Here is a 27,573-nt window from a genome sequence, read left to right on the forward strand (position 1 = left end):
AGGGATTTTTAAAAAGTTTGTTATTCTGAAATATTCGATAAACCGACGTTCATACAACTGAGAGTTTACTGTATACGGGACCGCAGAAAACCTTCGAATTAGCCGGGATTTCTAATTAACAGAGTTCGATTTAATGAGGTTTTACTGTAATGCTTTTACATTAAAAAAAGGCAGCAAACTGCTGCTTTCTCGGTCTGCTTTCAGAAGCATTTTTTCGTGTGTGCCTTGAAGCTGGCCACTTTAAATTTCAGCACAACGGCTGCCACCCAGCGCTGTCATCTGTATCCTGACAAAATCATGTGTGTTGTTGTAATATCCATACAGCAGGCAGGGGATGACTTCATACATAAGTCAGGAGGCTGTGACCTTTCTGACCCACAGACAATATAAAGCTACAAAGCTTTCTCTTATGTCTGCGGGTGTTGTTGCACATGTATTTACGTGTAACTCGCGGTAGTCCAAAAGGCATAAACAGCTGAGAACAGCTAAAAACTTCTTTATTGTGTCGAGCACCATCGGAGGTGGAAGTCAAACTGAGCGCCGTGAGAAAGTCTAGTTGTTCTTGTGCCCTGCGGGTAAGAGGGTCGCCCGCTGTGGAGCATATTCCCTGAAGCTGGCCTGGAGCACTAGCCGGTCGCATCGAAGAAGAGATGGGCCCAAGCGGAACAGGACAACGCTTTCTCAGTCTTGTCTATGGACCATGCTTTCATATCAAAGTCATCACACTTGGTCCTCGCCGAAGGTATTCCAAATGGCGGTCGTGGTATGCTTATGCCCTCGTAGCAGTTGCACACTGCAGTTCGGCAGGTGTTTCCCCTTCCACTTCAGCGGCAACATTTTGAGACTCCTGCACAATAGGAATGCTATATAATGCCTTCCCTTAGCATGGCAATGGCTGTTGTAAGCAGACAACACTAGAGGCTCTAGCTATTGCAAACATGTTTGTGATGAAAGAAAGATAAAACGCATCAGTCAATGTTCGGACACTTAGCGCAAAACACAAGGGCACATGCAACGCCAGCACAGTCAACATATCACATACAATATAATTTTTCGAGGAGTACCGACAGAAAATTTTTGCCTAGCTTATACTGCTTTGTGGGATAGCCGTTGACCCAGTAATTATGCTATGGAGTCCAATTCCCTGAGAGTGCAACAAATAATAAATTAATTTTAATGCGACAAATTCAAAACCTGCATCATATGCAGTGCAACTTCATATGTGAGCTTATCACACCATGAAAATTTGTTGTGGGCTTGTGGTACCAGATACAACTGACGTGAGCATGCTACCAAAAGTTGAGTCTGTTTAGCACTTGACAAGATCAGAGGCGAGAGAAAGCGGGTCCCTGCACCATTCCCAAGAGAAGCAAATAATTGGAAGGGCCAGTATGGCAGCTTTCTGTGACATGATCACTGTACGGCTCTCACTCTATTGAGCTGACTGGCGGGCTCCTTTAAGTTGCTTGCAGACCATTTGGCACAGGTCTTGGCAGAAGCAAAAACATAATTTAGCACACGTGTCCAATATACATCTATATACGGTCTCAATTTTCACTGAAATAGTAAATAAACATAGCAAAGCTGGCGTTATGCACATCAATGGGACATTTGGGCTAAAAATTACCATTGGAATTTCATTTACCACTTTCCCTGTACGTATATCACACTATAAAGATGTTTCAACATTTTGGCTTGCGAAAGGCATTAGTTACGCAGTCGGTATGCTTTCAGGGAGCAAGAACATGTTCGCAAGACCGAGCCGTACGAGGCATGCGACTAAGCCTAAGTTGGGAGGTAGTCATTCATAGGTTTCTCCTACTGTGCCCAATTTCTTCTGCATTATTGTGCCATAAAACATGTGAAAGCTGATTGGACTACAACCACAATATGTTTTTCAATCATGCAGGGTTGCAGGAAGGTCCCTGCTCATAAGCAAATCAAGCATCAGCGGTTGAGTATACACATTGCAAGATATTTTTAAAGTCACAATATCGACTATGCTAAACAATGTATGACTGGACATTATCAGAGGCTGCTTATTGATCCAACATACTCCTTGAGCCATGCTATACTATGAGGAATATGGAACTACAGCACAAACGGAACAAACAAAAAGAGTACAGCATCAGGCATTGGAACATCCACCAGAGAGAATTGCAACAAAAGCGCAAAAAGGGCAAATGGAGCATCGACGGTATCGGCTATATCCACAGCTGTGGTTGCACCGTTTAGGCTTTGGTTTCAGCTTTGCTGTCGACGCAGCATGAATTGAAGAAGGCTCTTGTTCTCATGCTTCATTTGGTGCACGCTTGGTGCAATCTTTTGCTAAAATGCTGTTTTGGAGCAGGATGGCTTGAAGAACAGCTCTTGTCGCAGCTTGGTGCATGGATGCAGCTGTTCCACCACTGTGCTCGTGATACCTGGATTGCCACGTCCACTTTGGCAGTCATGTATGTGGTACCATATGACCAACTGTGCTTTAAGTAACATGCTAAATCTCCTTTTTCATGTTGGAAGCTGCTTTGTGCTTGACGCACTTTTGAGTGGGTCCTATAAAAGGTGCTGTAATTAATCATTTGTGGCACTCTCGAGACATTGGAAGTTCGTACCATAATTATAGAGTTGACATTGCCTAACTTTTCGTGTCGGTACTCCTTTAATTTGCGCCCACTGTCATCTAGTCTACGAGTTGGATCAAGACTTAGGTACAGGTTGCCATCCTTCTTGTCTCACCCTCGCACACTTTCACGCAAACCTAAAGCACAAAGTGCACGGGGCGCGATAGGATCTTAAACGCACTTGGACTTTACATAGAGCATGATGCGGCTCCACTTCGTCGGTCGCTCTTGTCACACGGCATGCAATTTGAGAGGTGCATTTGCAAGCAGTCGCTTGTGATTCAATCATTTGACCATCTGTGTCTGCTGAAGTTTCCATTTATAGCCTTGGCATTCCTTTCCAGTGGCAGTGAAATTTCATTATATTGAAATCGCATAAAAACACACTTTGTTATATTGAGGTTCTGAATGAATACAGTGGAACCCCGTTCATACGTTTTTCACCGGACCAGGGGAAAAAAACGTAACAACCGGGTAAACGCAACAGTGAGGAAAGCTCCGAAAATGAATGAAAAAAGTGCAGCTTCAGACAATGTATTTCCACGGAGTGCTTAGGACTTAAAAAGTCCAGAATGGTGGCTTGCTGTTTCTTTCGCTCGCTAGAAATCACCACACGTTTCTCAATAGCCTCGAAGGCCGCAGCGTCGCTGTGAGGTGAGACGTACCTGCAGGGGAGGTCCAGAGCCGCGACGGCTTCTGCAAAGCTAGGATTTCGCAACTCCCCGGCATCATGCGGCTCGTGCTCCTCATCGTCATCGCAGTCGGCGGCTTCACTCGCGACCGAGTTCTCAACGATCTCGGCGATGCTCTGACACTCTGACATCACGACGGCAGCATCCACGGCGACGTAGTCGTCGTATGCGACTCCCATGGCACCCAGCGCATTCATTACCTCAGCTAGCTCTTCTTCACAAGAGGCAGTTTGCAACTCTTCAGCTTCCGTGGCAGCTTCCATCTCGCCGTCCACGTGAAAGCCACACCGCGCGAAGCAGTGCTGCGCAGTTGACGCACTCACAGCAGTCCACGCTGAAGCGACATAGTGCATAGCGTCAAGCACCGAAATGATCGCAGGCTGCTGTCCACGATCAATATGCACGAGCCAACGCTTGACAATGCACTTTCTGTAAGAATGCTTCAAGTTTTTTATGGCGCTGGCATCCAACGGCTGCAAATGGCTTGTCGTATTTGGTGGTAAAAACACAAGCTTTACGTTCCAAAGAAATGGCGGGTCTCTCGGTTGGGCAGCACAATTGTCCAGAAATAGGATGACACTCCTGCACTGAGCACCCATCTTGTCAAAGTACAGAAGAAATTCTTCGAACAAAGAACATGTCATCCATGCACGACTGTTGCATGACAACCATGCGGTGACCATAATCACAGTGATGATAGTGAGAGCATTTTTCACGAATGGCCACCTAGTGGCGGCCTCTCGAACTGGCGTGCAGCTTCTTGCAGCCAGTTCCATAGCCAAGCCCGGCCAAAACTCGTCAAAATCCAAAATGCCCAGGCGGGTTCGAGGTGCTAAGTTGCGATGTATCATGCGGGAACGTTTTTCACAGCTACTACGTAACAGCGGGGTTCCCTATACAGTGGATCCTATGGAAGGTATGCCGGGACCGGATGAAAACGACGTAGCAGCCGAGAAAACGCAGCAGTGAGGAGCGTCACTGCGGGGTTCTACTTTACATGGTGTTCTATGAACAAGAGGTTATGAAAATTTAAATACTTTGTTAAATCGAGACTTTCATTATGTTGAAGTTCGTTGTATAAAGGTTTAACTGTACAACCAAAACAACATTTTTGAAAGGCTGTCCACATGCAAAACACAGACCAAGCAGCCATGTATGTCAGGGAATCGAAGCATAAGACCGGGTTGTGCCCTCACTTTCGTTGGCAAGGTGGTTCCTCTGCTTCCTAAGTGCTGTACAGCCACAAAGCATTTCTTTGATTTTACACTAAATCACGACTTTTACCACTGACGGCCGATGAAACGGCACAGGTTAGGCCTAGCTGGTTGGGTGGCATGCTACCACTGGAAGCTCACCCTTGATATGTCTTCCCACTCATAGACAAATACACGGAGATCTGGTGCGAGATCACACGCACACAGGCTGAGCTGACGGCAGTGAGCGTGAAGCAGGGTTCACAGTTGATCAGCTGGCAACTACCTCAAATGCGTATGACAATTCTTTTATGCTCATATTGTTAGGAACAGCGACTGCTCACGTTGTTACGATTAGCGTGTAACACCCCATGCAAAGAAAGATGATCAAAAGAACATGCTTAATCGAAACGGAGGATAGATCTCTTATTTGCTATGGGTGTCTCGAGTGGTTGCCGGTCTGGCGGGCACCCAGCAGTAAATACTCTGCGTCTGTGCGTGACAGGAGGGCGGGCCGCCTTCCACGAACTGTGCGACTCAAGGGGAGACTCCTTTCCACGAACCAAACTGGACCCACGGGTTGCCGCCAGCAGAGGCAAGCACGTGCAACGTCACCTAGAAGAGAGGGAGCAGCCCCCCATCACCGACCGGACTCAGTACATGTCACATGACATTGACGTGAGCAAAATCCCGCCTACGATTTTAGCGGGCCTACTTAAGTGGCCCCACGATGTATTTTTTTAAATTATTCTCTTCTTTTATATCCTTCACCAACCATGGAATAAACAGTGCAAGCTTCGCACTAGAAATTGTCTCGCCCCTGCCCGGTTGCCATGGTCTGCCAGACGCCTGCAGCCTGCCAACAATGCCACGCTACCCAGCAGTAACGCCGGTCCAGGTTCGAGTAACCGGTGTAGCAACAGCGTGCAGAGTCAAATTCGCATGCACAATATCTGCATTTCGCAACGATGTGCATCGCAGCATGTGAACAGCAAAAGCTCTCGCAGCCTTGACAGATTTTTCCACGGTGATGGAGTTGTAAAAAAACAAATTGATTTGACTGTTGAAATTTGTTTTTCTCGCTTGCCTGCTAATTCAGAAATTTTTGCACCCCATCTGTGTCTAAAAAATATATCAGTCGGGGCCTGTATGTTCTGCACACGAAGTGAGGAAGGATAATGCGCACGTGGTTTTGTGCAGGCCGGACCGCGCACCGCTGACAATCGGCCAGAGCAAAAGGCTTCTTTGTTGCCTGGGCAACTCCTGTGCACCCGCTGAGTGAGCATGCTGTCACGGAGTTTCTTTCTAGAGCACAGCTCTTAGGCACCCATTCCTGCAGCAAGCGTTAATGTCCCTCAAGAATAAGCGTGCGCCACAACGAGGATGGCATTTAGCAGACCAAAGAAAGGCTGTCACCACGAAGTGGAGACAGTTTTGGCCGACTTTGTTCGGACGCAGAGAGCAGCTGCCCTTCCAGTGACAACAGAAGTGCTCCAAGCGAAAGCTAGAGAACTTTCAAGGGAGCGAGGCCTAACGCCAAAGGATTTCAATGCCAGCCGGGGCTGGCTTCAGAAATTCATGAAGCGCTTCGGCTTCAGCCTCCGACGTCGCACTTCAATCACCCAGAAGCTGCCAAGCGGTATTGAAGAAAAGCTGATAGCTTTTGAGCGCGTGCTGCGAAAGAGAGAAGCGGCAGGCTACAACCTTGGGCAAATTGGCAACACCAACCAGACGGCTGTGTATTTTGATATGCCAGTGGCGTACACCGTGAATGAAAAGGGGGACAAGGAGGTGAAGGTGCGCTCTGCGGGCTACGAGAAGCAGCGCGCAACTGTGATGCTGTGCTGCACAGCTGATGGACATAAGCTCCCTCCTTATATGATATTTAAAAGGAAGACACTGCCTACTCAAGAAACTTTCCCAAGAAATGTCATTGTGCGGGCAAATGAGAATGGGTGGATGACAGGTGCGATGGTGGAAGAGTGGGTTAAGATTGTGTGGCAACGGCGTCCAGAAGTTCTTTTGACAAAGAACTCGCTCCTTGTTGTCGATTCTTACTGTGGGCACTTGACTGACAACGTGAAGGCTGCGCTCGCCCAAGCGAACACGGACCTCCCTGTCATATTGGGCAGCATGACGGACCAGTTGCAGCCACTTGATGTCTGCATCAACAAACCTTTCAAGGATCGTCTGCGGAAATATTACACGGACTGGTTAACTGACAAAGACCACATGCTAACGGCAACGGGCCACATCAAACGTGCATCGCTATCGCAGCTGGCGGGCTGGGTAGCTGCAGCGTGGGACGACATCCCAGGTACTATGATGGTGCGCACCTTTAAGAAGTGCAACATATCTAATGCGCTTGACGGTGCCGAAGATAGTGCACTGTTTGAAGGTGACAGTGACAAGGAACACAGCGATGAGTCTAGCAGTGACGACGTTAAATGAGCTCTGCATGTTCAGATTCAATAAACGCTTTCCTCGCTTTTTTTCAACCTACATTCGAGGTACTAATATATATATTTTTTTGTTGGCTTCGGATTTTAGGGGGTCGGCTTAGAATCGCGGGTCGGCCTAGATTCAAGTAAATACGGTATGCTTAGATTTTCGAGTATAAACAGTTGGCAGTCTGCGCTCATAGTGTGTTGTGTGTTCCTTCCGCTTGTCATTTCTTTCATGCAATCTTAACCTTCCTTCACCCATACATGTTTCACAGAAAGAAAGCCTCACAGCTGAAGAAAAATTTCTCCGTCTGGGGATTGCACCCGTCACTGTGTCCTTGCTGAGGCATTGTCGGGAACTGTACACTCTACAGAAAAAGTTTGCACCCTTTGGAGACTATCTCGTCCCCAAACAATTATCACCATCTACCTGGTGTGCCTTTCCTCTTTATAACGCTGCACACCCGGCACTTTCGTATCTCAAACGGCACGTGCATATCAACCTGACATAGCATTCTGGACAGGAAAGTACCGAGCACAGTTTTAAAAAATTGAAAGGCGAGCAAGACAAGCGACAATTATCGGGGGAGAAGACACACCCCAAAGGATGGATGGATGGATGCAAAACTTTAATGACCCCAAAGGATGTAAACTTTCTTTTTCAGAGTGTGCTCTTCCTGGCCCTCAAATACACAGAGAACCAAGGTTCTGCATCATCACTTATCCTCTCTCACATTCCTCAGAGCTTTTACGCTAAAGCAGTGCAGCATTCATTGTAAAAACATTATAAAGTACTGTCAAGTTGAAAAATGTTCACTGTCAGACTGGCAAATTTAGTGCTACTTTGAGCAAGTGCACTTTGCTACACTGAGGGCCAGCTCAGTAGTTTGTCTCTACACAACAAACCAATGTCATTTGGAGTGAGCACTGAGTGCAAGAAGAAGCGCTTGAAATAATTATTACCGTATTTACTTACATATGTTCGCACTCACATAATGCTCACCATGCGTCCCCTCAACCATCAAAGGTTTCATAGTTTTCTGTACAAATAATCAGCACACCCTCAAAGATTGTTGCAGTGACAGTCGTCTGCTTGCACCGTCGCCAGTATTGACACCGACGTCAGCATTGACACCAATTCTGAATAGGCTGGACCGTATTCACTTTATTTATCCGCTTAATCACTCTAGGTTCAGCTAGTGTCTGCAAACCAAAGGCCTTTGCAGTTCCTGCTTGTGTAGAACCTCATAGCAAAAATAAGCGCTTTTTGGAAGTAACACCTTGTTCGAGTTTGCAGAGGCTGGTGTGATAACCCCGACTTACAACCACTTTATTTTTAATTTTTCTATTTAGTACCTAGAACTTTCCATCAATAAACTTTTCCTATGTAATTACTGCATCCCCCAATTCCACATCAATTTTATGTGAAAAAAAGTATGAGCATCACAAATGTGAAGGAGATTGTAAATGCTGCTTTTCTACTGCGAAATAGGACCTAAATGGCATTTGCAGGAACTGCTCAGACTGCAACATTGCCCATGCTGTCACGAGGATCCCATCCTCGTCGCCAGTGTCACGATCCACCCCGGGTCGTGAACAAGGGAGGGCTTCTGGCACCCTCCGATAGCCGGACGCTCCGCAGCGTGGTGGTGCTGAATGATTACTGACCGGCGAGCCGCCGTGCTCGTCGGTGTTTATTGTGGCTCGGCGACCAATGTTGCCTGCCGAGCTTTAGCAGGCCGCCGAGCTTGGCGGGCGTCACATACCTGCTACAACCCCTCACCCCCAGTTTGTTTGTTGAATAAAAAACAAACGTCCAAGTTCAAGTCAAACGTCCAAGTTCACACTATGAGGCTCTGCCTCTACCCTAGCTGGGTCGACGGTGCCTGCTACCCAGGCGAGTAACGGTCTGGTGGCCTCCGCCGTCGAGTACTCCGCCTGGGCACCGGTGTTGACGGGTCGGGTGTGGCAACGCCGGATGCTGCCTGGGCCAGCCTCGCTCCATCCGGAGGGTCCGTAGTGGTCGGCCTCGTGAGTGGTGCCGAGCTCGACACCGGTCCAACGGGTGCCGCACCACTGGCTACGGTTGCCGCCTCCGAGGTAGGTGGTACTCCGCTAGAAGCGACTGGTGCTGCCGCTAGTCCTCCTGTGGGCTGGAACTCAGTGGCGGTCGAGGGTGCTGGCCAGGTCCCGAGGCGAGGTCTGACATGGTCGGCGTGTCTATGCCACATGGCCCCGCCTGGCATGCGCACGAGCAGCGATGAGGCGCTGGCAGGAGACACCACCTGTCCCGCAGACCAGGGTGGGCCAGGACGGAAGTTCCTGGCGAAAACTGGAGCTCCCGACTCTGGCAAAGGCACGGGACGGCACCCTTAGTCAGCAGCTAGCTTCTGCTTCAGCTTCTGCGTCTCTGATTGAGCCTTGCGCAGCTTGCGCTTGCTGCGGGAGACCTCGCTCTTGAGCTGCCTGTTGCGGCTCTGCAGGCTCGTTATAACGTGCCGCATCTCCGGGTTGATTGGCTGAGCCTGCTCACTGGACACCGACGACGCCTCAAACTCGGTGCGTAGATTCTCGTACTCTCGACGAATCTGCGTGTTGTTGTCCTCGAGGCGGATGACCTCCGAGCGAAGCTTCTTCTGGACAACCAGCTCCTCGCTTTCCATCTGCTCAATGTGGCGAAGGTGTGAGTTTTTGGCTGTCGACAGCAAGGAGCGACACTCGTCCAGCTGAGTCTTGAGTTGCATGCTCTCGTTGTACAGCACGGAGAACTGGCTCTGCAGGCACTTGCACTCTGCCGTGCTCACCACCAGGCTCTCGGGCAGCGACCGCAGCTCTATCCGCAGCCGCTCCACCGTCTTCAGGGCCTCCTTGTGGTCAAGGTGGAGCTGCTCCAGCTCCAGCAGCCGTGCCGATGCCAGCTCCCGCTGTTCCTCGAGCTGGCTCTGCAGGTCCTCCAAGCGCAGGGAGGCTGCTCCGCCACCACCGCCACAGCCCCCAAAATCCACATGTAGGCGGGACCAGGGTCTCTGTGGGAACGGCCAGGGGGTGCTTTCCACATTACGCGAGGCTCGCTGATGCTCCTGGCAGATTTGGCAGCTCTGCATCACATGCAAGCTGGCTTCCGGGTACTCTGGCAGACGAATGCCCAGTACATGAATCCACTTTCGGCCCAGCAGCATCGGCGACGACCCCTTCGTTAAGTAAAGGGGAAGGGTTGCCTCCCTGTCGCCAAAACGAACGCTGACCTGTGCCTGACCCTGGACCTGGGAGAGTTGCCCGGAGGAGCTGCGCAGCATCACGCCTGAAGCCTCGACGGACACGCCGGGGAAAGTCCGCTTGAAGAGCTTCCCGGCCATTACAGACACGCTGGCCCCCGTGTCCAGCTCCATGGAAATGGGGTGCCCGCAGATTTCGACGGTCAGCATGTATGGCGGCACAGACGACGGTACAAAGCCTGTGTTCCACATGTCGAAAATCGGCGGGTCCTCGGCCACGACGTGGAGCCTGGCCGAGGAAGAACTTGAGCTTGCTGCCGCATGCCTCCGCCGCGTACCCTTGCGACGGCTACATTGGCCGCGGGCTTGTGTTGTACCTGGGCTTGAATCCGGCTGCTGCTTGCTGTTCGTCCTCCCACTTCGGCATACACGTGCCAGGTGCCCAGTTTTCCCGCACGTAAAGCATTGTGCTTGAGAGAACTGGCACTGTGAAGGGGAGTGGGCACTACCACAGCGACCGCAGGTACTGCCCTTTGTCGTGAAATTGTTGACCGCCGCTTCCGCCGTCGGTGAGCCAGTCGCACGGGAAGTCTCGCCGGCGTCCTTGGCGGCAGCTTCCATTGCCAGCGCTGCCTTCACGGCGTCGTCCAGCGACGGGACGGGAAGCTCCAGGAGTCGCGTCTGCATGGCAGGGTTGTTGATTCCGCAGACGAAACGGTCCCGGAGCAGCGAGTCCAGTTGGTCCCCGAAGGCGCAGGCACTCGCTAACCCTCGTAGCGCAGCAACGAATTGCCCGAGGGTCTCTCCTTCCCGGCGGCTCCGGTTGTTGAAGCGGAAACGCTCCATTAGCGTGGACGGTGCTGGGTTAAAATGCGAGCGCAGTATGGCAAGCAGCTCACCCAGCGTCTTAACGTGCGGTGTGGCTGGCTTGAGAAGGTCGAGCAGGAGGCTGAAGACTCGGGTCCCGCAGCTGGCCAGGAAAATGTCACGCTGTTTGGCCTCGGGTGTGTCGTTTGCCTGGAAGAACACATGGACTTGCTCCTCGTAAATTTGCCAGGCGGACCCATCTCCCTCGAACGGCTCGAGCCTTCCGTACAGCAGCATGGCGACAGCAACGGGGGGCGGTGTTTCGCCGCTCGCGGCGGCGTGGGACGCTCCGTAGGTACTCGTCGCCATCCTCGTCGCCAGTGTCAGGATCCACCCCGGGTCGTGAACAAGGGAGGGCTTCTGGCACCCTCCGATAGCCGGACGCTCCGCAGCATGGTGGTGCTGAATGATTACTGACCGGCGAGCCGCCGTGCTCGTCGGTGTTTATTGTGGCTCGGCGACCAATGTTGCCTGCCGAGCTTTAGCAGGCCGCCGAGCTTGGCGGGCGAACCAAGATTATGTCCGAGGGGGCGTCACATACTTGCTACACATGCTACCCTAAAAGATAAGTAATAAGGCATGTTCCAGATATCAGTACACAGAACCAAAATGATCCGAGAAAAGAATGTCAATAGTTTGTTATGACTGAAATGCCTCTGTTGAACATACTCCATTAATGAGCAGCTAATGATTCAGTTTGTGATCACCTTCTGGGAAGTGCATGGTGCTATATAGGTCACCTATTAGAAGATGAGAGCATTGCTCCATACCTTCCAAACATGCTTCCGTATGCCCAAGTTGCAGTTCACTGTCAGTAGGCTCATGACGACGCTTTACACCCAGAGAATTGAGGACCTGCAGTGAAGCCCCTTTTTTCAAATCAGGAGCACATTTAGATTCTTTGATCCAGGAAGAAACAAATCCACAGGCACGTGGAGAAGCCGTTGCCACTGGCACACAGTCACACAAAGAAAGCATCTTGGCAATGTGAGGCTCAGAAGTTTCAGGGAAAGAGCAACTTATTAGCTACGTCATTTATTTGAAGAATAATAAAGGAATGAGCCTTACTGCCTTATAATTACTGAAAGGATGTTCAGGTTACATTCCACAGAACTACACGTTCCATTTTAGTAGATGACATACCGTATTTACTCGCAGACGTTTTCGCAGCCCCAGCACCTGACCAAGGCGGCCGTCAGGCCTGTGACGGGGCAGAAGGTGCTAAGAACCCGGACAGGCTGCCAATAGAAACTGACCCTTGCAATGCTGAACACCTGAACTCTCATGAGTGAAGCTAGCCTAGCAGGATTCTGAGGAACTACCAGGCATTGTTTGAGATATCATTTGCCTTAGTGAGGTTATAACTGGTGAGGCTTACACAGTGCTGACAAATGGCCGTGGCCTCTGCTACACAGCGCTTCCAGATAAGAAGCAGTTCGGAGTAGGATTCCTAGTCCATGAAGACATGGCGGGCAACGTTGATGAATTCTACAGCATTAATGAGAGGGTAGCAGTAGTCATAATAAAGCTGAATAGGAGGTATCGATTAAATTAGTACAAACCTACGCACCAACCTCCAGTCACGACGATGAAGAAATAGAACAGTTTTATGAAGATGTAGAATTAGCGATGCGAAAAGTGCAAACTCAGTATACTGTAGTCACGGGCGACTTCAATGCAAAAGTGGGAAAAAAGCAGGCTGGTGAGCAAACAATTGGCAACTACGGCGTGGATTCTAGGAACAGTTGAGCAGGGTAACATCATCAGCAATCTCGAAAATACAGTAAAAGCAGCGGAAAAATTCTATACTGACCTGTACAGTACCCAAAGCAGCCACTATACCTTCATTCGAAGTAGTAATGAACAGGTTATAGAGGCTCCTTCCATAACTAGCAATGAAGTTAGAAGGACCTTGCAAGACATGAAATGGGGAGAAGCAGCAGGAGAAAATGGACTGCCAGTCAATTTAATCAAAGATGGAGGAGACATAATGCTTGAAGAACTGGCGGCCCTTTATACAAACTGTCTATCGACTTCAAGGGTCTCGGAGAACTGAAAGAATGACAACATTATACTAATCCACAAAAAAGGCTGCGAGACATTTAAGAATTGAAAAATTATAGGCCCGTCAGCTTACTTCCAATATTATGTGAAATATTCACCAAGATAATCTCCAATAGAATAAGTGCAACACTGGACTTCTGTAAACCAAGGGAACAGGCTGGTTTCTGGAAGGGATACTCTACAATGGATCATATCCATGTCATCAATCAGCTTGTCGAGAAATCCGCAGAGCACAATAAGCCTCTCTATATGGCTTTCATAGATTATGAAAGGGCATTTGATTAAATAGAGATACCAGCACTCATAGAGGCATTGCGTAATCAAGGAGTACAGGACGCTTACGTAAATATCTTGGAAAGTACCTACAGAGATTCCACAGCTGCCTTAATTCTTCACAAGTAGGAAGATACCTATAAAGAAACAGGTTAGACAAGGAGACACAATCTCTACAATGCTATTCACTGCGAACTTGGAAGAAGTATTCAAGCTATTAAACTGGGAAGGCTTAGGAATAAGGATCAACGGTGAATATCTCAGCAACCTTCGATTTGCAGATGACATTGTCCTGTTCAACAACAATGGAGACGAGTTACACAACAAATGAGCGAGGACCTTGCCAGACAGAGTATAAGAGTGGGGCTGAAGATTAATATGCGGAAGACAAAGATAATGATCGATAGCAGGGCAAGGGTACGAGAATTGAGGATCGCCAGTCAGCCTCTAGAGTCTGAAGGAGTACGTTCACCTAGGTCAATTACTCATAGGGGACCCTGGTCATGAGAAGGAACTTAAAGAAGAATAAAAATGAGTTGGAGCGCATTCGGCAGACATTTTCAGATCCTGACTGGAAGCTCACCATTATCATTGCAAAGAAAGGTGTACAATCAATGCTTTTTGCCAGTGCTGACATATGGGGCAGAGACGGAGACTGGCAAAGAAGCTTGAGAACAAGTTAAGGACTGCGCAAAGAGCAAGAGGATGAAGAATGTTAGGTGTAACATTAAGTGACAGAAAGAGAGCGGTGTGGATCAGAGAGCAAACAGGGATAGCTGATACAGTCGAAACCCGCGATAACGAAATCTCACTACAACGAAACATTTTCGTATTCCCGGCGAACGCCCATAAGATTCAATGAATTGCATAGCGCTCTGCAATGAAATGCCACTGTACTGCAATCCCGCATCAACGAAATTTGCCGGAACGTAACTCCGCATATTACCTACTTGCGTAAGGCTAGCAGGCTCCAAAATATGCTCAAATGCGATTGTTTTGCACCAAAATTGCGTAAAATAGCACCACACTACACCTGTGTAGGCGTCGCCATTTTTGTTGACAAAAACAAGCAAGCGCCGGAAGCGATCAGTCTGCTGGAAATGCATCAGGGCTGCCATATTGTTGATTGCCTGTTTGACGCAGCACGCATGTTGCTACCGACATGTGACGACTGTTCTTGCACGCCTAGTAGGCGAGATCGTAGATTGTTGTTAGAAACACGCCTACAGTTTACGATCTCCGCAGCTGACGACTCGGCGAGGCCTATGCCAATCGCGTGAGGCGAAACTGAACGCAATCTGAACGCACGTTTCGAACAACAATCGCCGATCGCGGCAATGAACTGCATAAAGTGTGCCCGAGTCAGAAAAATGCAGCAAAAACAAGGAAATCCACGTCTCACCAACATGGAATTGTTTATGGCGCTTGAGATGTCAGTCACAGCATATGGAGTCTCACTGGAGTGCGGTACCTAGCTGGGCGAGTCGGTGCATCCACGTAATTATTGCACACAGCACGCACAAAAAAACAAATAACACGGACGAAGAATAGAGACGAAACACAAGCGCTGACTCACAACTAAAAGTTGTGAGTCAGCGCTTGTGTTTCTTCTCTATTCTTCGTTCATGTGCGCTGTGTGTAATTATGGAGTGTCGCGCATCGGGCCATGATTGAGCGATCATCCGGTAATACACATCCATTGCTTCAAGAACGCTGGTCTTGGTGCCACCCGACAGGCATCGCTTGCGTATTCGGCACCGGACGCCGATTTGTGCGAAATGGCCGTTATCTCGATCGTTTGCCTTCGGGTACAGGAGATACGATCACTTTTGTGCTTGGTGCCTACGGGCAACAGCATGTGCTGGAGAAATGCTGCTGCATGCACTGTTGCTCTGCGTCCGGTGCCAAGTTACGCAAACTCTCGCAAAAGTGATCGCACCTCCGACAGCAATTGACTGAGAATACTGCGCTACAGCAGTACTGCCACTACTGGTTGACACATGCGGCGCACTTTGTACTGTCGGCAGTGCAGTTCTATATCCTTGAACAAAGCTTGCAAAGTAGGCTAACCAAATTTCGACACTAAAGTTCTGTTCTGCGATACATTATTTATCTGTGCTGTCTGTTTTCGTAACAAGTTCTTGCGAAGGCGGATTTTTTTGTGGTCCTCACCGATTTCGTTATTGCGAGGTTCAACTGTATTCTAACTGACATTAAGAGAAAGAAATGGAGCTGGGCAGGTCATGCAATGCGTAGGTTAGATAACCGGTGGACCATTAGGGTTACAGAATGGGTGCCAAGAGAAGGGAAGCGTAGTCAAGGACGGCAGAAGACTAGGTAGGGCGACAAAATGAAGAAATTTGGAAGCACTAGTTGGAATTGGTTAGCGCAGGACAGGAGTAATTGGAGATCACAGGGAGAGGCCTTCGTCCTACAGTGGACATAAACTAGGCTGATGATGATGATGACGATGAGCGAGTTTGAAACATCATACGTCGACTGTATCGAATAAGTTCAGAGCCATCAGAAGGCACATGCAAATGACAGAGATGTATATGTTCTTCATCCATATCACTGCATTGAAATAAAAGAAAAGAACTCGTCAGCTTGTGAAAATATATGCGCTGTCATCCGTAAAAGCATATTAGAATGACATCTGTTCCCAACAACCTCAGTAATGTGAAGAATAATAAATTTGCTGCATGCATCTTTTCATTGTAACAAGCACCTTATGGTTGTTTTAACCTCAGTGTGAGGATTTCATGTTTCAAGTCTTCTGAGCTCCAGCTGAAACTTAGGTTCTATGATGTGGTACCTTATGTAGATCCTGTCAAGTGCTGCAAGAGTGCCAGTGCAAAATTGTGCAACCTTGCATTATTCAGAATCTGTCATTGTTTTGCAAGGAGGAGGTCAACGTCAGCAGATGTCACTTCATGCCTTTCCTAATATATATATTCACATCCTCAAGTTCCCAACACAGATTGCTACAGAGTAGAAGATGAAACTTACTTGCTGGTTGCCAAACGTTGCCTCCAAATAACCTGGGTCACACACAATGTTGTGATGAAGCTGGCCTCCCATCCAGATGCACATCAGTGATACTTGCACACCGTTTCTTCTGGTACAAGCTGAAGTCAACTTGGGTTCCTTTCTCTCTGCTCTCCTTTACAGTTCTGTTCACTTGAACTCCTAAAACATGTTGAAAAACACCATTGAGGAGCCCTTCAGAAATTATTATAGTTTAGTTAATGTCAGTATATAAAGAAACAAGTTCAGCCAAGATCAAAGAGAGCAGTTTTCAATGGACACACAACCACAGCAGATCTCCATTCCTAAAGTTAAAGCGACAGAAAATGTACAAAGGTTATGGCACTCGTATATTAAATTTTTTTCTGATGCTTCCTTTCTACTGTTCTCAGAAATTTTTTTTTTAATCTGCACTTCAGAAGAACTCTTCAGAGGTGTATATCATTTTGAATAGTGTTAGTCTATGTATTGAGATCACAGTAGGAGGGCATAAGATACAACTCGAAGCAGCACATAGTGAAATACAGTAGACTCCCGTTAAGCCAAACTCGGCTAAGGCAAATTTTCTGAGGAACAGTGTACGAACATCTGACTGGTTTCTCATGGACTCAATGCGAAAGGTAACTGCTTAAAGGGCCACTCATCAGGTCTGGCCATTTTTGAGCTGACAAGGGCAGCGCATAAAATGTGCGCTAGCCATCGTGTCTGCAAATTATTGCACCGCTAAGTGCCACAAAAATGGCTGAAATTTCAAACTCAACGCCATGCACCCTTCTCCTCGCAGGTGCCGTGCTCCCAGCCGAGTTATACAAGTGTGCCTACGTATTTCACAGTGCTACGACGTTACTCACAGTGACATGTAACTGAGAATTATTCAAGACAACAGCAGTTATCTGTTTGATTTGCTGCTTCAATAAGGAATTAATGTTTAGAGAAATGATAAAACATACAAACAATGTCTGCATGTCTTTGTTTTACTTCGTACCATAGCAAGAGAGATGTGCTTCTGTTTCGTCTGCTTGTTCCCACATCTTGCAGTCGCACAGGCAGATAACTAAACTATAGCATTTTCTGCCGTGTACTGGTGCCAGCAGTACAATGATGCTGTGTGTCGCGGTAAGCTTCTGTGAGCGGGCCAGCCTCTCCAAATGTGTGCACACAGAGCAATCCATTAGACAGAAGCAGCCAGACAACAATGCAGGTGTTCTCGTACACAGCTCGCAAGATAGTGCACAGGGCGAAATGAAGGAAATGGAACAGCTCATAGGTTCATGCGCAAGACCGTCACTGGAGGTGCACTGCACAGCAAAAACACTAGGGCAAAAGGAAGGAACTGTGACGTGTATGTGACGCGATCCTCCGGCTCCAGTATGGGAGAACGCAGGGAACGAATCTTGCTTCAGGAGACTTGACAGGGCAAGTGGCAAGAGTGTCGATGTTGGCAGTGAAGCTTGCCTCCTGAAATCATGGGTTTGCAACACTTCCAATATTTTTATCTCTGCTAATAAAGAAGCCAATTTGAAATATTACTGTGATAGAATGCTCCCTATAGGGCACCAATTTCCACCATATAACCAAAATTTGCTATGTGATCTGGTGAGAGGCCCTTGAACACTAAGCACTAAATCAGTTAAATTGAGCTTCGGCAGCCACCATTGATGTCTGCTACTTCACTCAGTGAAAGGTCCAAATCAGCAGATTTGGAGTAGGCGATTCTACTAGCTACACAAGCAAATGGTGATTCTGTGGACACAGATAATTACAACAGCATTGACGATGATGTGAAAACCTACAGGACTGAGATAAACAATACTTGAGGGTGTCTTCAACGTGCCTCTGCATGTCAGTAGTGAAAGGAAGAAATTGTCATCCACCTGACTGTAGCACAAAGCTACAAAGGAAACCCACACAGGTTTCTCGGGAAGAACTTTCATGAATTTCCCTCCACCTTTCGGGCTTCCACAGAATTTATTTGCCATATTCACATCAGTAATTAGTTGAGGACACTGCCCAGGAGCCACAAAAACAAACCTTCACTTTGGGCACACCACAAATAAATATACAATGCACATGATGCAGCTGATAATTCCACAAATACTTCAGTGCATTTGCTTGAAAATAAAAGCTCACTAAAGAACTGCATTTGCTTCAAAATAAAATCTCACTAAAGAACTTTTAAGCAAGCTACATGAAATGTCAGTGTTTAGTATAGGCAGAGTGTCTGCCAACAACCATTACTTCATAGCTCAAGCAAGAATGCACAAAATGGTGCACTTTTGTGATTCCAAGTTGTAAGAAATCGTGTGAAAGCAAGTTTTCAATTGAAAGAATTAATTTGGGCCTGAAATAGTTACACGTCACCTAAACCAACTAGTTGTTAAACTGTAATGAATGCGATCAACACTGCACAGTGTATGCAATGTGCACAAGGACTTGCACTGCATTTTGTGTGTCTGCACGCACTTTGCAGCCACTAGATTGATGCTAATATCTGCTTCAAATTTACATGGCAATTCTCCAGAACTGCAATACATTCTTGGATTTCCGGGTACTACTGCCATTTGGGAAAACAATCAAGCATCACTAACCCTTACCCTACCCTTAAAGAGATTCAAAATCGTGCAGCTCGCTTTACTTTATCAAAGTAATCCTGCCATTCCAATGTAACATGCATGACAAAGACCCTAAATCTCTCAGACATTTCATTACGCCGCAAATGTGCTTGCCATTACCTATTCCACAAAATTAATCGCTATAACCACTTGCTGAAGAAACAAGCTATCACCTCACCTTCGTACTTTTTATCCCGATCTGATCCCAGATAAAGTTGCTGTCCCATCCTGCCAAACAAACAGGTACCACAATTCTTTTTTAACCTGCACGAGTGTCGACTGGAACCACCCACCGTCCTGCCTCCATTATCATTCATCACATCATTCATTATCACATCACAGATAAATCTTTATTGAAGACAGCAGTCTACCACACTATCAATTAACATGTTTTCTTTATATAATTGTCTGCATATTATACACTCCTTTCTGTAGTGCCTTTGAGTCTTGGAAGTAGGTATAGTAAACAAATAAATAAATAAATGATACTGCACTGTGCGCAATGGAAGAGCGTCTAGTCTACCTCCGAGACACTGGCTCGAGCTAGATAATCTAAGCATTTGTTACTGTGTATACTTGTGCTTGTTAGTCGAGCATGTTGTATGTGCACTCTGTATGAGTGGGCCATTTCACGTGTCACGAATCCCATCTGGGCCAGCATGCCAGGCACGTCGCCAGGCAAAGATCTCCAACACTAATTAAAGAATTTCTTTCCCTCTACATCACAAATGCACTCACCAATACTTGCACTCGTGGTGAGTAGACAACACTGAACTTGCTTTGCACGCCTGGTACAGCGGCCAATTTTCATTGAAAGGCTCTCTGGAAATTTACTTTGGTTCTCCACATCCCTGGCCCCAGTAAGAGTGGCCTGAAACAAGGAAATAGCTTGTCAATTGGTTAGCCATCAGGTACAGAAACTGTATTCACTTAAAGAATCCTGCGCAAGTGCTACTATGAAACCATTGGTGCAAACTCGCACGTTAAGGCCTTCGCGGTGCTTTAGGACAAAGTGCTGGCTACATCACTTTCTACGATCACCGAATCAGCGAGTTTAGCTCGAGGCTATAGGCACCCTGCAATGAAGTTTGGCTGTACATGTCACGCCACCTAGCAGCAGTGGTGAGCACCCGCAATTAGTCTCTCATCGCGATTTCAGCATTATCCGTACTCTGCTCAGGCCCACCCAAAAGCCTTGTTTTACAATTTTTCAATGGATTCACCGTGACCTCTCGGCAGCTCACCCGTGAGAAGTGTGAACAAAAAGAACAAGTGCAGCTGTTGCAGCGTTAAGGATTGGCACAACCCCCAAGGGGATGTCGGCATCAAATTGTACCACTTCCCTTCAAGACTGGGAAGCAACTTGGCGGCTGAAGTGGATCGTCACGGCTCGGCGCGTCAGCTAAGTGTCGCTCTTGTGAATTTGTTAAGCACACTAAAACGTAAACACAAAAAGAAAAAAAAAGAACCAGCAGGCAGCACCTGTAAAAAAAACTAATGACAACTGCACAAAAATGTGCGATTTGATTCCTGCTGTTGTAAATTGGTTTAAATAGTTGCTTAGCTCGTCTCACTCTAAAACAAACGCACAGTGGTTGTTACTTGTAAAATCTATCTTTGTAAGCGCTCCGTGCTGGAGCTTTGTAAGCACTGTGCTTTTTGTTGTGCATTAATAAACCAATGTGCAGCTCCTTTTCTGTGCCAGGATAAATACACGACTGCTGGGAACTGGGCTCATTCATGTTGATGTTTTCTCACACTTGGAACAACAAAACTAAGGATGGAGTGCACCATGGCAGGCCACATATTCACAAATAAGCATTTCTATCACGTATGCTAGCACACATTTGTTCAGTCTTCGCGTTGTTTAGCCTCAACTGACTACTATCTATTTTGTTTCAGCGGTGATGACCTCTCTCCACTGGAGCCCAACCTATGCTCGAGGCACTTTGTCAATGAAGAAAGAAGCCTGCCAACTCGCCAAAACCTCTACAATTGTGAGATGCAAGGCACGCTCCAATAATGAAGCTACAAATGACAATTGAAAAGCGTCTACAGCCGTATTCGTGCACAGGGACCCTGAAACAATTTTGACGATTTTGTACAAACATATAGTCATTGGAGCAGGTCCTTCTGATCATTAATTGATGCATGTAAGTGCTCCGCATAAACCATGTAATTTATTACATTAAAACCTCGTTAAACCATACCCACTTGAACAGTAGTCTCATTTTAAAAGTAGTTAAGTCAAATTCCTGACTCAGCGGCAATTGAACATAATGTGTTTTGTAGCCACATAAACGGTACCAGCTTATTGCGCACATATCGGTTAGCACCTCCTGTTTCTCGTTTTCGTCGCACAAACATGGCAATGCGTCGTCTCCATCGAGCGGCCCGGCAGTACAAGCCCCAGAGATCAGAACGGCCTCCAAGCGCCCTGTGTGTTTGCACGTGAAGCCACATCAACATGAACATCATTTTGGTGCCATGCATGGCACCGTGCCAGAGCGTTGTGGCGTCTTGCAAGCAAGGACTCTTGTCATGCCAAAGCTCGGATAAAAACACGCCGGGTGGTCAGCATAGAAGAAAAATTAGACATCGTTTGTGCTATCAAACGTGACACGAAGTCAGCGCTGGCATGTGAGATAGGTCCACAGTGTGTGGCATTTGGAATGCAAATAAGTTGTTCGGCAGCGCTGCTGCGACTGCAGAGAGATGCCGGCTACGAGGTTCGGCTTTTCGCCATTGTTGCCTCTGTTGTTGCCGAAGTGTCGCCTAGCAACAGTGATAAGGATGACAGGGAAAGCGACAGCAGGGGCGATTCAGGCGCGACAGAGGCAGAAGCTGCGCGTTACGTCAGCCTCATGAATGTAATTGTCGCGACGAGAACAGCACCCTGCAATGAACAGGTGCCCCGAGACTTCTGCAACGCTACCGCGCATGTGCACGAAGCATATGCAACGTCAACGAGGAATCTGCCATGCAAGTGTTTGCTGAGAAGAGGAGGCTGGCTGAAAAGCTGGCTCGCAGCTTCACTAAGTTTGAGGCCGCTGTCGTCGCTGCTAGACAGCTGCGCCATCAAACGAAAATAACACTTTTTGTCGCGCGAAGTGAATAAACACTGCATGTTTTTTCCCCTTTCATCGCACTCTCTATGAGTTTCGTTTTTGACAGGTAAGTGGGCGACCTCATGCTATTTCGGTTACGCAATATTACCGTTTAGTATGTACTTCTTCCAAGCTCCGGCCAACTACTGTGTAACGAGGTTTCACTGTGTAAGGTTTTAAAAATGTACATCGCTGCCGATCACAGCATACTGCTCAGCTGAATTTTCAGCCACTCCTACCCATTTGACGTAAATTGTCCTAATGATGTCAGTAGGGCAGTAGGTCTGATTGGCTGCCCAGGGCGCATCATCGATAATGTTTCCAATTTAATGATGTACAAATGTTGTTCTTAGTAGTTGAAATGTTAGTTAATTTGTTTCTATAAAAAGAAAGTAACAGAAAGTGAATGCATAAGAACAATTTCTCAATACACTTAAACACTTCTGGCACACAGCAAGCATTGTGTGCTTGTGTTACAACGTCCTTCAACGAGAACTCCATGGTCACAGTCTGTCTCAAGTCCTTTCGCAAGCACCACGATTTGACTGTTGCGTTGTGAGCTGCAAATGTAGCGACTGGCAATATGTCAAGGTGCGAAAACGTGTCCCTATGCAAGGCAGCAGACGAGTGGAGTGGCTGCAGCACATCAGACTATCGATATCCTATTGGAGCCAGGATTTGCGCGTTCGTGGCCGTAACTTCATGCTGGGTAATTACTACCACAATAGCGTTTCGCGGGCCCGATATTTGGGCAAAAGCAAGTGAGGGGACAGGGCCTGGCTGCTTGACCGTGCCGTTTCACGGGATGAGCAGAAGTGCAGACGTGAATGATCTGCACGGTGCAGTCACCTGGTGGCATAGAGCTCAACCACACACAGTAGCAGTAACAAAGTGTATGCTTCTTTGCTGCTGGTGTAAATCTTCTGCAGAAGCGTAATCGTCCTGGGAATATTCATCATGTTGGGGGGAGCACCGTAACCGCCGTAATGAGGCGCTGTCGATTCGCTGCTGCAATGTTGCTTCTCGGTGAGTTGGACGCCAATTTCGACATGAGCGATATTGTTTACCTTGTACATGGTTGGGAGAGTGACTTGTTGTGCCTCCCGCCACAATGGGAGACGGCAATCAGCAGTTTTGTTTTCTCTACGACTCGAAGGGCTGACAAAAGGCGTACAAGTTGCTGATGGAGAGCTATGTGGTTGCCTCTAGTCTCCGTGAACTAATCCTGCAAAACGCAAGTTTTGCAGCTGAATGGTACCAATTTCATAGATAACTTTTGTAACAGCACTGAGAAAGCCGGCAAGGCCAATACATTGGTGCACGCAAGGATTGGGCATGTTTGGAAGCACTTAAAAACTCCTGCACCCTGTGCACTTGTTCGGACCTATGTAGTAGGCTATCTGAATGAAAGGAGATTAATTTAACCGAATTCGGTAATTCAATGTCTGCAATCACTTTAATTTTTGTGGCAAATGTTAGTTGTAGTACTTGTAGCTTTATACACAGTGCGTGAACACAGGCTGGTGCAGCAATGAACCACTTTGTTGAGGAGAATCGCTGACCAGGGTTTTACGCTCGTGGAACTGATAAGCTGCTTACTGATTACTAAACCGCAAAATCCTTTATCTCCAGAAGAAAGTGGTTGTCCTGCTATCACCTGTTAAAAAATTTTGGGCTTTTGCTTCGTAAATCTGCACTAAAAATGCCCATGTTTCTGCCTCGCCACGACGCAGTTGAATGATCAAGTAGGCAAAGAAGGGTGACGAAGAGACACAGCGTCTGATTTGACTTGAAAAAAGTGGTAGGCATCATGCCATTATGGAATTCTGGAATACCATTTTAGATTGCTTGATGTCACAGCATGTACCCGACTACGTTAATTAACCTTTGCGCCTCAAGAGCACTGATGTGTCATTCGTCTGCCCTGCAGCGAAGCAGACCTATCGGCTTCCTGTTGGACGCATATCTGATTGTCCACAAGATTGCATAAGCTCGCAGCTGAAAAGCCATGCTGCATCACATGCCCACAGTGAAAAATTGTGTCGTCCCAACGAGCCACGGTCCACTGCGTATACAAGTGGTACGAGTAACAAACCACATCTGCAGCAGTGTTTTGCATTGCACGGCCCTTGGCTGGTCGGCCTGCATCTTCAGATTGCTGTGAAGGCTCCGAGGCCATATCTTGGTCACTGTTACATTCATCCCGACTCATATCAGTGTTGGGGCTTGCTGCTTGCAAAAGATGGCTTGTAAGACTCTTGCTGCAGTGAACTGCTCGCTCCTTAGGAGGCCGATGCTGTTTTACAGGCTTGGCAAACATAAACTGCGTTGGCACAGCATTCTCCTTCAGAAAGCGTCGCCCACTAGCCACGTTCGGGATGTAGTCATCCAGCTTGAAATGTTTGGAGCAGACCCTCGTAAACTGGCCGACCACGAAGTTTGGCCCTGGATCCCTTCTTATGGCGACTATCCACTTTCTGAACATCATCTTGTCCCGCGGGAACTTGTGAAATGAGACCTGCAAAAGGTAAATCATGATATGCTTGTCCAAAACGCAAGTGTTTCACTAAAGAAAAGCTGGGTCACTAGCACTCATGCTTTTACATTGCCATGGGTGCCAATGCAGATGACTAAAAGGAATTTCAGGATGGCTCGAGGCATTGTTTTTTTTAGCACTGCATGTTGCTCACTCGCAAAAAGTGGTTTCTTTGCATTAACTTCATGGCACGATATTAATCTGTGGTTCATAAAAAATGATCGTTGCACTAAAATAAATGACAAGGTGCAGGCAAAGAAATTTTACATTTTTTTCTGATCGGGGCTTTTGACTAAAATACTCGGCATGCTTATGAGGATACTAGGCAGCTATAGGTAGACCACATACATATTATACTTGCCAGCTGCCCATACATTTGTAGCACGTCATACCAGTCAGGCTGACTAAAGAGTGCGACGTTCAAGTTACAACATCACGGTGTCATTTAGGGTCGTACAGACTTTTCGTCGTGATAGCTTGCCTATGCCTGTAGACTGCGGACACTGCAACGAGGTCATTTATTGTAACGTGTTGTCAGTAGTACACTCGCTGCGTTGCGGTACAGCCGTGGTTTCAGCGAGCGACAGCGTCTCTACCCCCTATATAAGTGCCCCAAAACATTACCGTCCATCAAAATACGAACACATGCGTGGATAAACGAACCCTTTGCAGAAACATCCCATGCGGTGGGAAACGAAGTTCGATCGGCTAGTTTTGCGCAATGTTTGCCAAGCGCTGTTCAACACCTGCATTTAGCACGTACGGTCGTTTCATCCTTGCCGTGACCACCCACACAACGCGGTTGCCATAGCCTCTAAAGCGTTCGCACAATGTTTCGCTAAAGAGCTGAATACGGCAGATGGGAAAGTTCGCTCCAAGCTCGTTTACGCGCGGTCAATGCAGCAGGACAACAGTGGCGTGCCCGCGAACAACACCTGTAATCATAGAAGGCACGTATACGTACCTTCTCGCCGCCTTTGCATCGGTATCCCTGCTGGTGACATTCAGGAACACAGCAGAAGTTGACCATTGCCTAATAAGTATTTTTAACGCAGACTTGCCAGCGCTATCAATAGACATATACGTAAGAGCCGTGAACGACGCGACGCTTAACTTAAGCCAACAAAGCCACAGAGAAAGAAATGTCAAAGCCATGACAGAAGCGGCAGCGCACGTAGTTGCGGCGGCTGCCGCGAGAGCGTACTTTTGCAAGGGGTCTATCGCACAGACTCGCGCAGTTGTTCAGCTATCTCGTCACTAGAAAAACGGCACGCTTTTCAATGACGCATGTCGGGCTCACCGTGACGATTGGATCCTTCGGCTTCACCGTTTGCTTATCGAAGCAGTCCGGCAAGATCGACGGAACAGCGCTACGTGAAAGCACTGGTCTGCGGGCCAGCCCTAGCGACTTGCTTAGCGAGGCACTGACTTCGTAGTCTACTGGGCGAAAATGCAGCGAGCACACGACGAGTCTTCTGGACTCATTTCGTCCACAGTGCCGAATGGGCACGGCACTCAGCCATTCAGAATGTCGGGGTTCCTTCTCCGGCACCCAGTGGTAAATTACGTTGGAGACGGCGGCCGAGCTGCCTTTGGCCAAGCGTCTTGATCCGTTAGGGCACCCTAGGACGTCACAGGACCGCGGCATTTGCTACTACTTGCCGTAACTTGAGTATCGACAAAAAAAAAAAAAGAAGCAGCAGGACGCCTGCACGACTTCCAGCACGACCCTAGACAGTGCAGTGCACCAAGAATGGTCGCACACAATGCACAGAACCAGCCATACAGAGAGTCAAAATCAGACACTCTCGCAGAGCGCAGCGGCCCAATCGACTGCAGTGCACCAAGCGACCAAGCCGTCGACATTCATACCTGAACCCCACTTCCAGTTTCAGCTTTGGGCGCGCGCGTTTTGAACGCTAGCATAAACGCGTTATCGGACGGACGGACGGAAAAAACTTTAATGGAAAAAGGACCTGCGAGGTTGCCAGCCCGGGCTCAGGCCACCCGGGCATTGTGTGCGGTGAGGCATAGCCTTTCCACCGCTGCCCGGGCCCTCTGGATAGCCCATAATTGGTCGTGTAGTTCTGAGCTAGTCAGAGCGCTTAGCCATCGCTCCTCGAGAAGGTCCGGTTCTATCTTGTCCTCTACGTATACTGAACTAACCTGTGTGCACTTCCACAAGATGTGTGCCATGTCTGCGTGTTCGTGTTTGCAGAGCTTGCAGCTTGCGTCTGGATATTGTGTTGAATTTATTCTGTTTAGGTGTACTGGGTTTCGGAACGTTCTGGTTTGCAATCTTCTCCAATCTGTTTCTTGAGACCTGTCGAGTTGTTTGTGGGGTTGTGGGTATGCTTCTCTTTGTTTCGTGTAGTGTGTCAGTATGTCGTGGTACGTGACCAGTCTGTCCCTGTCGGCTTTTATCGCTTCTTCGTCGTCGTTGCCTCCTCCGTCTTCTCCATCGCCTCCGCCGCAGTCCTTCCCCGGGGGTTGCGGGGTGTTGGGCCGTCACTGTCCGTGCCGCGGTGGATTAGTTTTCGCGCGACTCGGTGGGCCTTCTCGTTGAGGTTGGGAGGGGCATTCATGGTAACTTCTCCCATATGTGCCGGGATCCATTTGAGGTATTTGGGTGTAATTGTGCCGTTCTTAGTCTTCTGCTCTGTGGTTCAGGATTTTGGCCGCCTCGGTGGAGACCCAGCCCTTTGTGAAATTCCTAATAGCCGTCTTGGAGTCGCTGATTATTGTTCTGTATTGTTGCCGACCGCTGATTATAGCCAATGCGATTGCCGTTTCTTCCGCTGCCTCCGACGATCTAGTCCTTACGGAGCCCGCAGTCACGGTCTTTCCTTTCGTGCATACGACCGCCATTGCGAAGAGGAAGTTACCTTTGTCAGCGCCGACACCACCATTGTCGTCCCTGTT

The 27,573-nt window shown here is 47.9% G+C and overlaps 1 protein-coding gene across 11 annotated transcripts; it reads right to left on the minus strand.

The window, feature by feature from the left end:
• Positions 1 to 480: 480 nt before the first annotated feature.
• On the minus strand, positions 481 to 26,507 carry LOC126540213 (uncharacterized). Of its 11 annotated transcripts, XM_072286610.1 has the most exons (7): positions 25,952 to 26,507; positions 24,211 to 24,633; positions 19,747 to 19,879; positions 19,187 to 19,236; positions 16,379 to 16,558; positions 11,803 to 11,887; positions 481 to 847 (listed from the first exon to the last, which is right to left on the minus strand). In XM_072286610.1, the coding sequence occupies exons 1-5, from the start codon at positions 26,297 to 26,299 to the stop codon at positions 16,547 to 16,549; spliced, it is 966 nt and encodes a 321-aa protein (XP_072142711.1). In that variant the 5' UTR covers positions 26,300 to 26,507; the 3' UTR covers positions 481 to 847; positions 11,803 to 11,887; positions 16,379 to 16,546. The 11 variants fall into 11 exon arrangements, 6 of the variants coding, with proteins under 6 accessions (XP_072142711.1, XP_072142710.1, XP_072142709.1 ...); XR_008614451.2 differs by lacking the exons at positions 19,187 to 19,236; positions 25,952 to 26,507 and adding an exon at positions 25,627 to 25,941; XM_072286609.1 differs by lacking the exon at positions 19,187 to 19,236 and having other exon boundaries at positions 11,803 to 11,901; positions 25,952 to 26,486.
• Positions 26,508 to 27,573: the final 1,066 nt, after the last annotated feature.

Source organism: Dermacentor andersoni, chromosome 2 (assembly GCF_023375885.2).
Source record: "Dermacentor andersoni chromosome 2, qqDerAnde1_hic_scaffold, whole genome shotgun sequence".
In the NCBI taxonomy this organism is placed as follows: domain Eukaryota; kingdom Metazoa; phylum Arthropoda; class Arachnida; order Ixodida; family Ixodidae; genus Dermacentor; species Dermacentor andersoni.

What these genes read in the sequence shown, in the direction of transcription:
- LOC126540213 (XM_072286609.1), bottom strand. Translation starts at nt 26,299, where the DNA reads ATGCCGCGGTCCTGTGACGTCCTAGGGTGCCCTAACGGATCAAGACGC. An exon ending in CGAAGGATCCAATCGTCACG is followed by an intron (nt 24,634 to 25,951) that starts GTGAGCCCGACA and finishes TACCTTTTGCAG; the next exon opens with GTCTCATTTCACAAGTTCCC. An exon ending in CACCACGAGTGCAAGTATTG is followed by an intron (nt 16,559 to 19,746) that starts GTGAGTGCATTT and finishes AACATGTTTTAG; the next exon opens with GAGTTCAAGTGAACAGAACT.